The sequence below is a fragment of the Larimichthys crocea genome, chromosome III (assembly GCF_000972845.2).
Source record: "Larimichthys crocea isolate SSNF chromosome III, L_crocea_2.0, whole genome shotgun sequence".
NCBI lineage: Eukaryota > Metazoa > Chordata > Actinopteri > Sciaenidae > Larimichthys > Larimichthys crocea.
In genome coordinates, this window is record NC_040013.1 from 38,772,269 (window position 1) to 38,784,999 (window position 12,731).

The following is a 12,731-nucleotide window of genomic DNA, read 5'->3' on the forward strand; positions in this document are numbered from 1 at the left end:
TAATATGTTTTCATGAGTATAATCACCTGAAAACAAGAATTAGATGGAGTCATGCCATGTTGAGCTGCTATGTTTATACAGTAGTTGAGAACAGACAAACTAAACACTGGTTGTAGGGCCTTTAGAATAATTTTCAGGTTAGGGAAAGCAGTTGCGATCAGCAACTACACTGCTAGATGCCATTAAAACAAACAACCATTCACGCTCACATTCATACCTACGGACAATTTAGAGTCACCATTTAACCTGTTAAGTGTTGAATATTTTCGGACTGTGGGATGAAGCCGGAGTACCTGGAGAGAACCCACGCAGACACTGGGAAAACATGCAAACTCCACACAGAAAGGCCAAGGTTCGAACCAGGAACCCTTCTTGCTGTGAGAGGACAGTGCAAACCTTCGCACCATCGTGCTGCCCCACGTGTGGACAAATGTGATCAAATCATGTGGAATGAGAACCATGGGAATATACCCCCAAGATGTTCAAAATCACATGTTTCCTTTGTGTAAAGTATTTTTAATATGTGCAGTGGAACTTGTGAAAAGTGTACCAGGGCAAGCCAAGTTATTGGGAGGAGTGGCTAGTTTCAAAGGATTGTTTCCACTTAAATTAAATTCCCATTTAAAGTTTATTTTTAATGATATCTTTAAGGGAGGAAGGAAACAGTCACACATAGTAGTGAAGGCATGAAGTCAGAAAATGCGATGTAATGTCATGTGTTTACACAGTAAAATTAACCTAAAGTTGACTGAAGTGACTGAGTCACATCAGGACATGTAGTTTATGGCTGTAGGCTACATGTGTGGTCCCCTTTGTGTCAAATGTGTCTCCAGGGTGCAGTAAAGATTTATGTTATGGCTATTAAGTTATTTATTTCATTAAGTTATTTCAACTTCCTTTCTGAGAAATTATATTTTTGTCAGGATGCCCATAACCCTAAAGCCACCATTGCAACAGAGATGAGGAAGCTAGTCGTGTGCGAATCAGAGCTGACACACATTCAATATATTTTATTGTCGGAGTTGGGAATGAAACACTGCACCACATTTGCTGAAAAGGAAGTAAATCACAGAGGTGCAGTTAATCCTTACTGTAGTTAACTTCTCTTCTTCTTTTTGTAGAAACAGACTTGTACCGTTGACTCTTCAGCAAAGAACCAGATATTTTCTTACAGTTGTTTATCTTTTGGGCTGATGATTCAATCAGGAGTTTCATGTCCACACAACCACTGAAGCGCTCATTTAACTGTCTATGAGAAAGTGAACTTGACATAATAATTGCTTCTTACTTGCCTGTAAATTCTATGTTATTCCCCATAGCTCTTTAAATATTTAATGTGTCTAGATGAGTCATTAAGTTAAAAACCTGCCCAATATGGATCTACAGACATTGTGCGATAGCAGGAAAAGTAGTGTGTTAAGATCAACAGTGGCTCCACAAGCATGACAGTGAGCCAGTAAACACAATGCTGTTTAGCCATTTATTCATCCAACACTTATTTCATTTATTTATTCCCCAATTATATAAAGTTGTGTAGTCACATGTACATAAACCAGATCCAGCCTTAGTTTATAAAATCTAAAAAATTGTAAATACAGTAAATATAATGAAAATAGAGATCTTCCTGCCTGGCAGATAGCCAGCAGGCAGGCGGCTGGGACAAGGGTCAATCCCAAAGAGAGGCAACAACAGCACGGATGAGCGGTGGGAAGGGGGTGAGAGTGTGTGTGTGTGTGTGTGTGATGTGATGTGTGTGTGTGTGTGTGTGTGTGTGTGTGTGTGTGTGTGTGTGTATGTGTGTGTGAGGGGAGGAGACATGTGAGCGACCTGCTGATAAAGCTGTGTGTTTTTGTCCTTTTCTATTTGTATGAAGGGACTTTAAGGAGAGGGTGGTGAGATCGGACCGACGTTTTTAACAACAGATTCACTTTCTTAACTTCTTTGATATGAGTCACCGTGGAAACGTTACATGACACTGGATTAACATGACAGGACGATATTGGCTGACAGGATTCTTCATTTTGTGGTGATCAAACTAGTTTTGCCATCACATGTTTAGCTACTCAATTTATTTCTTAATTTTTTTTACACACCTTTCTTAAAGTTTTAACCTATGTGCAAATCTCTATTTTTCTAATGGGAGCGCAAGTGCCACATTTTGTGTTATAATGGACAATAAAACAGGATAGGAGGATAAAACAGTTTCTGATTACAACAATGGTAACCCATCTCAACTGCACACAGGTTTTGTGAATTTCACCTTCAAATCTTCGTTTTTTTTTGTTATCAACATGTCATTTTTCTGTGGACATGCGAGCACTGAGCCCTCTGTTAGCATGACCCCTGACTGCATGGACTCCTACAAGGCGACAACCCAAAGTGATGTGAGGCCTCGGGTGATGGGTGTGATCCTGAGCATCGCTGCTTGCCTCATCATCTCCACCAACCTGCTGGTGGCAGCCGCTCTAGTAAAGCTACTCCTCAAGAAGAGCAGCCAGAGCTGGTGTTTTGTTCTCAACTTGGCGCTGGCCGATGCCCTGGTGGGTGTGGCCATCACTGGTCTGGCCACAGAGGACTTCAACGGCATTAGCAAAAATGTCACTCAAAACCAGTACAACCACATCCCCCCTGATCCTCTCACAAACACCACGACTTCTGCTCAGGGTAAGACCCGGTGTTTGATTCGGATGGCCTTTGTGACATCGCCCTGCACAGCATCCATCATGTCCATGTTCCTGATCTCACTCGACCGCTACGCAGCCATAAAGATGCCCCTGCGGTACACCCAGTTGTCTGGAAAGGGAACAGCTCTTGTGTCCCTGCTGGCTCTGTGGATCAGCTCACTCACTTTGGGATTCTTGCCAGGTGAGAATTGTAAATGTACAACTGATTGATTAATTTTATTTTCAAATAATTTATGGTATGTCAGACTAAAAGAAGCTGGGATCAGCTCCAGCTCCCTGCGACAACGATATTGTGGGATTTTTTTTTTCCTGTGTTGAATGCAGTGATTGAAATGACTGAGTTGGCTGCATTTTGTGATGTAGTGCATCTGTCTTGACATGGCCAGATCATCAACTGGAGATTAAGGACTGCTGGCCAAAATGTACCATGACAGGGGACTGCAGATAAAAAATAGCCCCTGGGATCCTAGCAACTGTCCACGATTGCAAAGGATAGGTCATTGTAGGGACCACAGAGGGTTTACTCTGGTACAATGCATTAAATTTAATATTGTACATGGTCCCTGACCAAAAAAAACCCCAAATCTGTTATAGTAACAGCATCTGACTGCTGTTAACTCCTTGTTCAGGCACTGGTGACCCTTAGAACAGGGCAACTCAAATGCAGCAGGGTGTATCGTCTTGAACAAGCCATGTCACTCCACTTTTCTTTACTTTCCATTGGGTCTCTAAGTTGAAGTCGATAATGCTCGCCTACTGAAAGGCCACAAGCTTGACACCCACCTAACTGAATTCCCTCATTCAGGATTATAAGTCTTCTCATTCCCTACGATCTGCAAATGAACAAAGACTAGGCAGGAAATCTCCATCTCTCTCTTTTCTAAATAAATGACATGTTTTATGTGTAAGATGTACACACATTATTCTTGTACTTGCTTGTTTTACTCTTACTGAAAAAGCAATAGTTTTACCAAATAAACTTTCTAGTGGCCACCAGGGCATTATGCATGTTAAGGGACTAGTGCTATTTTTATGGACTGTTTTCTTGACAGTCCAAGAGTGTTACTAGCTGTCATGTCATGGCAAATAGGAAAAGAAATGGCAAATAACCAATGTCTTCTGTCCCTCAGTCATGGTGCGGCAGCTGCAGACGGATCACTACGACGGCTTCTGTGCCTTTTTTTCCGTCATTCAGCAGGTGGGAATGATCGTGTTATTCAGTGCATGCTTCTTCCCAGTGCTCTCTGTGTTTATTTACATCTACCTGGACATCCTGAAGATCGCCTGCAGCCACCAGAAGCAGATCTGCCAAGTGAGGCAAGCCGGTTCCAGGACGGCTGACCACCATGGCCATCAACAACACGAGCAGAATCATCAGCATCAGCAGTTGAGGAGCTACTGGAGTCACGTCAAGGCCCTGAGGACAGTAGCAGTGCTTGTGGGTTGCTTCTTGGCTCTCTGGTGCCCCTTCTTTGTGACGTGCATAGTGCAACTCCTGTGTAAAAGCTGTAAACTCACCGACGTGTTGGAGAATTATCTGTGGCTCTTGGGACTGTCCAACTCTCTGATTAACCCTCTGGTGTATGCCTTCTGGCAAAAGGAGGTGCGACTCCAGTTAGCAGCCATGTTTTCCTGCAAGCCGTTGGTTGGTGGACCGCCAGGTGTCACCGAAAGATGTGACCCGCTACCTGTGCTGACTCAAGCTAGTGCCCCTACTGGAGATACCCTCAATCCTTCACTGTTGCTGCCAATTATTGGCAATGACAAGGTTGTACCATTATCTGCCACGACCAACTTGTGAAAGAAACCGGGAAACGAAAGAAACAGAGGAAACAAAAACATGGCTAGACAAAGTTTATCATCAATTTCATATTCTAGACACTGTGGTTGTAGAACTATTGCAAAGAAAGGGACAAATGTAAACAACTTGTAAGAGTAACGTTCTTCATGCTCACTCTTTTTTTCCGAAAAGCTAAAAACATTCATGTCCAAATTTTAAGCTAAACTGATACTAGATGGTAAATTTTGACCAAGATAAAACAATTGACAGTGTGCAACGTCTTTGGTTTTCCCTCACCAGTTAAATATCTTTGCTCTGAATTTAAATTTGAGAATTTTGAATGAGACCTGAGCAACAATGTGAATTATGTAGGTACTAGCCTAACTTAACCTAACTTTAAATTGATTTATGAATTTGTGTTTTAGCAACATCTTTTGCACTGACCTGTACCCCATCAACGGACTTGATCAATACACCAGCGTGACTTATAGAATACACGTCTGTAAGCCAAAATTAAAAGAATTAAGTATATGGTACGCTGATTATAATTCACTATATCACATATCTGTAGCAGAATCATTCTGTACCTTACTGCACGACATGGGACTCGGCACGATTTGAGCCATTTCCTAATCCTAATCAAGACCTGACAACTAATAAAGTTTTAAAGTCAAAACTTTCTCTTCCTTTCTTTTACTCTTTTATAGTTTTGGACTATATTGATATACTAATGAATCTGCAAAATATGTTGGCAGTAAACAAATAAGAGATATCGTGGGATTCAAGGGAAATTCTGATTTTTTTTGTGGCTTATTTTTAGTCATGATAGTGATGTGGCTCTGTGGATTGCAATGTTGGTCCAGCTGGCGTTTTTATCATTGTCCAGACTGAAATAGCTCAACAACTAGATTGCCTTGACATTTTGTGCAGTCATTCATGATAAATTCTATTGACTCTGGTGATGCCTGACTTTTAGTGCCACCACAAGGTTGATTTATGTAGTTTCGGCTAAAATAAAAACTAATGGATTGACTGATGGTGAGAAGAAAAAAAAAATGTCATCCGAAATATTTGCCCATTTGTTCATTTTTGCCCATCATTAATTGCTATGAAATTTGGTACAAACATTTATATTCCCCACAATATGAATTGTATTAATTTTAAGTGATCCCTTGAAAATAAAAAATAAGATCCAAGTTATATACAACCAGATGTTTTCTTTCATCACTCATAGGAGATATCTTTTATACAAGTTTTCTCATCAGGCAGAGCTCTCTGGTGAGTGGGTAGGAAACTCACAACAGTGATAGCATTCATTTAGAAATTTGTTCCATAGTTCCCATTAAACCAAATGAGTCAGAGGTCAGTGGCAACAGGGGCAGGAAAAAGTTCAACGCTCCGGTTTCAGAGTTTGACATGCGTTTCTCATAAATCCACAAGGGTTCAGGCCTGTCCCACTGTAGAACCAGCGAGTGCATGACTTTTTGAACACTTCATGCACACTTACTGTAAGTGTCACATGCCACAGAGGACACTGCTGTGTGCATCCTGGGGAAAAACCCACAAGATAGTGAAAGAAAAAAACAAAATTACAGCCAAGCTGCAATATATACTTTCTTAGAGTTTGTTATGACTTCTGTATTTGTTAATTATTTTATTTTATTTTTTGACTTCTACTTATATATTTTTAGTTATTGTAACCATATTTTACTGAATACTTTTATGATGACTGGGGAGGTTCAAGGCTCCGATTGGGCTACTTTTTGCCAGTATGTTCAGGACTTGGGTTATAGGCTGGTAACTGACATGGGCCACTGTCTTCCAGAAAGTCAAGATTCAGTTTCTGAATTGACAGAACAAGCATCTTCTTGTTAAGAGTAACCAATTGTAAAAACATATATAAAGAATTGTGCTATTACAAATGAAAATGTATATTTTCCACACAAGTGGCTTCTGCACCTCCTTCCCAGATGAGAATATCCAGAGGCTTCACCATATAGCATCATTTTAGGAATAACCACACAGAGAACAAAACTAATGAGGCCACATTCACCAAGGTAGAAATGTCCAGGTTCACCACCAGAAAAAATAAATAAATATACTTGGTTCCAAACTTTTCTTTTCTTTTTCAAACATAATCATCATTAGATTTTTGTTGCCTTCTGTGCCAAGTAAACTGAGGCAGGACAGATCATAGATAACATGTAGCAAAGGTCAGGAGACAAGCTGGAACCCGTAACATTAATGTGTGCCTTGCCCCATCTTTGTTTTATACTGTTTTATTACATCCATGTAATTTAGTAGCTTTAAACTGATGCTCCTCAGATAGCAGACGAGCCTGCTGTTCATCTGCGTGGTCTATTCAGTCATGGAAACTTCCTTGGCTGCTAGAATCTTGATAAATATTGTCCACTTTATGTGTCGGGCTGTATCAACAAGGCAGCTATGTCAGAGATTTACTTTAGGCTGACACACTGCAGTGTCTACATAAGGCCAATGCGCTTAGCTAGAAATAGAGCTAATTTACCTTTGGTTGATTCATCATTTGTCATGTAATGCTGTTAGACATCTAGGCAGCAGTGGACAGCAGGATGATGACCTCAAAACCTTACAGAAGACTTGATTTTATATAAATACTATAATAAAATAATAAAAAATCAAAAAGATCCTGTGCCTGGGACAAATACAATTAAGTGGAGACACTGCCAGTGATTAAGGTAAAAATTTTACCCTTAAATATCACATCAAACCCTTCCCTGTTGATTACTTCCATTACTGACCATCTGAAGCAATGACGCCACGTTTCCAGCTCAAAGTAATGACTTTTGTGAGCACAATGTTATAATAAGCGATAAAAAACATAGAATCCAGTATAAAACATGGATGTCGTACCATGATGTCCACCCATAGGTTTTCTAAGAGCCGCTGCAAAGCCTGGCTGCCATCATCTTGGCGGTCATGCCCATGCCACCGCCAACTAATCTAAAAATGGGCAAAGACTGGCCGAGGTGGATCTGATGTGGGTTGAATGTAATTAATGTAAATCCTGCTGTGAAGTTGGGAATTAATACTGAGATAAATAATTTGGCACCTACATATAATACATGTATAATTTTCTAGGCATTCAGTTTACAGCTCTGTCCGACAACCCATAATGTGTGAGCAGTAGAAATTTGTTGAAACAGAACGGAGACACACAAAATGCAAAACATTTATTATAGAAAAAGTAGATGCGACCAAGCAATCATTGGCAGCTAGACATTTTAATGTGCATGACTGCATCACTGTCGTGCCAATAATGATGTCACAACGCACCCTCTGATGTAATATTGCTTAGTACAAAGAATCAATGAAGGAAAACATCACACTTGGCTTTTAACAACAAACTGTGTACTGGTGGATAATAAAAGACAGGAAGGCTCTCTGAAACTGTTGCGACTGAAAGGAAACTGAAATCATCCAAACTCAAAACAACAAACTTAAACAGTATCCCAACACTGAAATTGCAACCTGAGGTAGATGAGTTTTTGCATGTTGTGTGTGTGTGCAGCTGCACTGCTGCTTCTGCACCCTCATCGGGCTGAAGACGGGTGCCACAGCGCCTCCTCCAGGGTGATCCGTCTGCAGACGTCGTATCCAACATGCAGCTGAGCAGATCGAACAACTGCCTCTCTTCGTCGGTCTTCCTCCGCATGTACTTCTGAAAGGCAGACAGTTACTGTGACTTCCTTCACACGACTGCAGCTGATTGGCTCATCTGAGTACGGTGTACTTACCTTTAGAGGTTTAACAGTGTTTCCTGACGTACTCATCGGATGAGCTCTGCTCATCCCAGTTCAGACGCTCGTTGTGGACATAATGCTGCTTTCTACACATGACACAGTACAAACACTTGGGTTATACAGTTAGTGGTTAGTCCAGGTAAGATGAAACACATTTTTTCCCCACCAGCACTCAACATTTCAAGTCACATTAAGAGTAACCTGTGGTGCTTTCAGCGATAAGCAGGAAACAGCTATCACCATAGAAACTGAGGACATAATGCACCTCCTGCTGTTATGCTTGTTGTTTCCCCGCAGGTGCACAATCCTCTAATATATTATTTAAAATCTCTACAGGAAGAATTTTCTGATGTGCCTTTTTGTTTTGTTTTTGTTGATAAAATTTGGTTTTGAATTAAAAGTAAAAGTTTTATTTTTAAGAGCGTATGTAACATGAACAGTCAAAGGACAGACTTACTGAATACATTATGATGTAAATGAAGCAGGTACTTAAACATCACTCAAGTTTCAACGGAAGTGATGCAAAATGGCAGCAGAACATCAGATCTGAGCAGTTATTGAAATGTCCTCAAATGAATAAAATAAGAATATAAATAGGTTTTCCCTTGTTTGGCCTGGGTGTTCTTTCACCACCACTTTCATTAACTGAAATCTTAAAATCCCTTCTTCTGAAGTGGTTTAGCCAAGTGGCACCCGTCTGGAAATAAGCGCCACCAGCTGTTTATCTTGATACACTCAGCTCATAATATCCACATGGCAGTATAGTGGATGGAAATGGTATTAATCTGGACATTCCCTGCAATTCCAGAGTGCAGCACGGATGAAGGCACAGTTCTAGTGAAGGCGGTTTGTGCACCAAGTAAAGATGTGTTCCAGCTGGCTACCTGGGACGACTGATCCTGTAGACCCTGTGGCCAACCCAGATCTTCTCCTAACTGACCTGGGAGAAGTTACGGATTTACGGAAGATGGATTTCTAGGGAATGTATGTTTAAGCTACCCTGCTTACCCTTTTTCACCTTGACCCTTATAAACACATATGAAGGCAGAATCAAGATTTTGCCCTAAGCGTTCTGTATTGAAGTAGTAGTAGTAGTAGTAGTAGTCAGTGTTCTCACATTGCATTAATCAATATGTGTATATATGTGTGGTTACCTGGTCTGTTTCAGCAGGTGGGGGGAATCGGTCCCAGGACTTTCTCCACATTGCCAAATGTTCTTTACTGTCATGGGTCTAAAACAACAGACAGGCAAACAAGAAAAACTACACTACTGTTTATATGTGGGCGGGCATGCATGTGTGGGTGTGTCTGTATATGTACCATGAAGAGTGTACGTCCCAGATAAAACTCCATGAGAACGAGCCCAGACTCCAAACGTCACACGACTGGTTCCAGCCCAGATCTAAGAACAAACACATGTAGTTAAAACAAAAAATAGAAACATTTGGATTTTTTTTTTAATGTAGTACACCTCTGTATGTGAAGCGAGCTGTGTGTGTGAGTACATGTGTACCCAGTATGACCTCTGGAGTCGGTAGTGACGTGTTGACACCAGGGATTCATGGTGGTTGGTGATCAATGTGGCAGTGCCAAAATCCACCCATTCACATCCAGATCCCTCAGTTTCCTCTTCTTACACCCTTGCTACAACACACACACACACACACACACAAACACACACACACACACACACACACACCCACACACACACAACACAAACATATTTCACTGCTTGGCAATATTGATCAGTTTGATAGTTTTTTCACTCGTTTATACTAAACTTTTACCGTCTCATCATTGTATTCCAGGTTGTAGTCAGAGCAGCAAATAGGATGTTCTCTGCTCAGGTCTGTGTGCGTCAGCTTGTTACGATGGCAGGACTGTAAAAACAAAAACACACATTGTAATGTGTGTGTTTCTTCTCAACACACAAACACGTTTCCATCCAAAAGAAATGCATATTTTAACCAAATCTCCAAAAAATGGACAAAATAACATGACTTAATCAGGTTATCAAGATAAACAGTTGATGCAGTGGGGCAACATTAAACCACTGCAGAAGAACAGAGTGCAAGGAGATGAGAAATCAAAAGAGCTTCAGTTCACCCTCAAATGGTGGAAAACATGATGGAAATATGACATTTCTTTCATGTATTTTTTTTTGTCAGATTTTTTTTCAGCAGACTTTTATGTTTGATGTGTGTCATGATTTACAGTGTGTGCTTATTCTTGTTTTTATCAGTAAGTAAAGAAATACTTTTCATTTCAGATATTTCTTTTATGTGCAAATTATAAATGTGCATAAAAACAGATATGAAAAATTCACAATGTTGTAATTGACCTCTTTTGAATTTCCAATGGGTGCTATCAACAGCCCAAACCAAAAGCATCTGGATGAAAATAATAGACCTACTACAACTACTTACCTACTACATACTACTAGCAAACAGATAAAAAAAAAAACATCTTTCTATCAATAAATGCTTTAACTGCAGTTTTTTGTCCATCTGTAGATGATTCAACAGTTCCACATCAGCAGCAACTTGGTTTATGATCAGCAGCCAATAAAGTGTGTGTTTCTGTACAATTTTCTGGGGACCAGACACATCTGCCAAAGCAAATAAAACATGAGTACGCAGATTTGTCTGGTTCCCAGGCTAATTAGCATAAGAGAGAAGTTCACAAAGTTAACCGTGTTTCCATGACTGATTTCTTAACGTTTATTTTGTCATGCAGATGGTTTCTATTTAATGATTGTTTCACTATTAATCAAATGATGTTTTTTTTGTGTGTTTTTTTTACAGTAGCAGTCACATACCTCCAGAATGATTCATTCATATTCACAACTGAACCAAGAAAAAACATTTTAAAGTTAAATATTATAATATGGTATTTTTACTTTCACTTGAAAACTTATTAATATGTTACACATATATAATGAGTTTTCAGTTGCTTACCTAAAAAACGACTTGCTTGTTCATGCTGTGTTCGATATTTCTTGCTGTGAAATGTTGAATATTTGGGGTTTGGTCGTGCAGCAGGACTTATGTACAATTGGCTGATACACCCAAAACTTTTATTTAAATTTATTGATCAAACTGAAGTGACAGGTCAACATCAGCCGATGTCTCTACACTTCACAGCTCAGTAATGTTGTTTGCTCTTTCGCCCAAAACACCCCCCACTGACTACAAAGAACTCAAATTGCATGCTCCAATGACAAGGTCAGGAGACCGCAGGCCTGGTAGTAACACACACTTGACTCACAGCAGACGGCTCTGAAGATCTGAAAAGCCATGTGTCTGATCTGCTCCACACTGAACGGCAGGAATTGTTTCTGTCGGAGAACTCATAAATGCTGAGGCCGAGCAGCTCAAATACAATGCAGATGTGACCTTCATGACGAACCAGTCCATCATCCTCACACAGGCGCTGGTAGGAGAGAGTCAGTCATCGGTAAAAAAAAAAAAAAAGATATAAAAGATTAAATCGGTGCTTTTAGAGGAGGCAAAGCCATGCTCCGGGTTTAGGGTCTAAGATCTGCTGCTCTCTACTACAATCTGTTGTCATCATCCAGACTGTTGATCTCCTGCAGCACTGCGATCTCAGACCTCGCTATTCACGGAAACAGTCAATTTTCTTCACAATCTTCACAGCTACATGCTCCCCTCTGTTGAACATACAGATGCACAGCTGAAAACATAACGCACTAATGCCACAAAATGATTGATGATTGTTGAACTGTTTTTAGGTTCTGGTCGGTGGCTAATGTCAAGGTTGAGTCAGAATGCATCTTACTTGTCTCTGTCAATACCTCCACCACTTTTCCATAGCTCCTACTCCGAGTGTCAGTACCACCTCATCTGGGAAGACAGAATTTAATGGGGTCAGCATTAGAAAGCAAATACACCTTAAATGGGGTGACGTGGGTGGTTGCTGGTGTGTGAGTGTGGAGTTACTTTCATGCTGCCTTGTTAAAAACCCAAAAATTCACACTATGACAAGGACAGAAAAGACACTGAAGACAAAAGGTTGGTGTCAAGTACATCTTTCTTTCATCACGAAGCCAGTGTGATAGACCAGGTGGCCCTCTTCATCGTCCTCACAGCTCTTTCCCTTGTGACTCCTCTTTACTCCATCATCACCTCCTGCGTGACAGCATTGTCACCAAGAAAAGCAGATCAAGCGGCGGTGAGTTGTCATCAGACTGAATTGAGTGTTGAAGGGATTAAGGCAGGTTTCGTGCACAGGTGTTGGTGGGTTTGTTTTTAAGACATACATGGCGACAAGAAGACATATGGACAAGAAATACAAGTCACTTTTATTATACAAAAAGTACTTCATTCTAATGGGTGGATAGATAGGGACAAACAAAGGTTGTTCAAGAAAGACTAGTGCTGTCATCTTGTGCTTTAAAGAAAAAGCCAAAAATAATTTCACAGATTAATCATATATAAACAGGAGAGTCTGGTGGCATAACATTTT

At 40.4% G+C, this 12,731-nt stretch overlaps 1 protein-coding gene and 1 pseudogene across 2 annotated transcripts; one reads left to right on the forward strand and one right to left on the reverse strand.

The window, feature by feature from the left end:
• Positions 1-1,820: 1,820 nt before the first annotated feature.
• gpr119 (G protein-coupled receptor 119) lies at positions 1,821-5,125 on the forward strand. 2 transcript variants are annotated; one of them, XM_019264552.2, is made up of 3 exons: positions 1,821-2,865; positions 3,815-3,882; positions 3,964-5,125. In XM_019264552.2, the coding sequence occupies exons 1-3, from the start codon at positions 2,292-2,294 to the stop codon at positions 4,483-4,485; spliced, it is 1,164 nt and encodes a 387-aa protein (XP_019120097.1). In that variant the 5' UTR covers positions 1,821-2,291; the 3' UTR covers positions 4,486-5,125. The 2 variants fall into 2 exon arrangements, with proteins under 2 accessions (XP_019120097.1, XP_010736039.2); XM_010737737.3 differs by having other exon boundaries at positions 3,815-5,125.
• Positions 5,126-8,036: 2,911 nt separating this feature from the next.
• LOC113744339 (dual specificity protein kinase CLK4-like) overlaps positions 8,037-12,731 on the reverse strand; it is an 18,961-nt pseudogene continuing 14,266 nt past the window's right edge.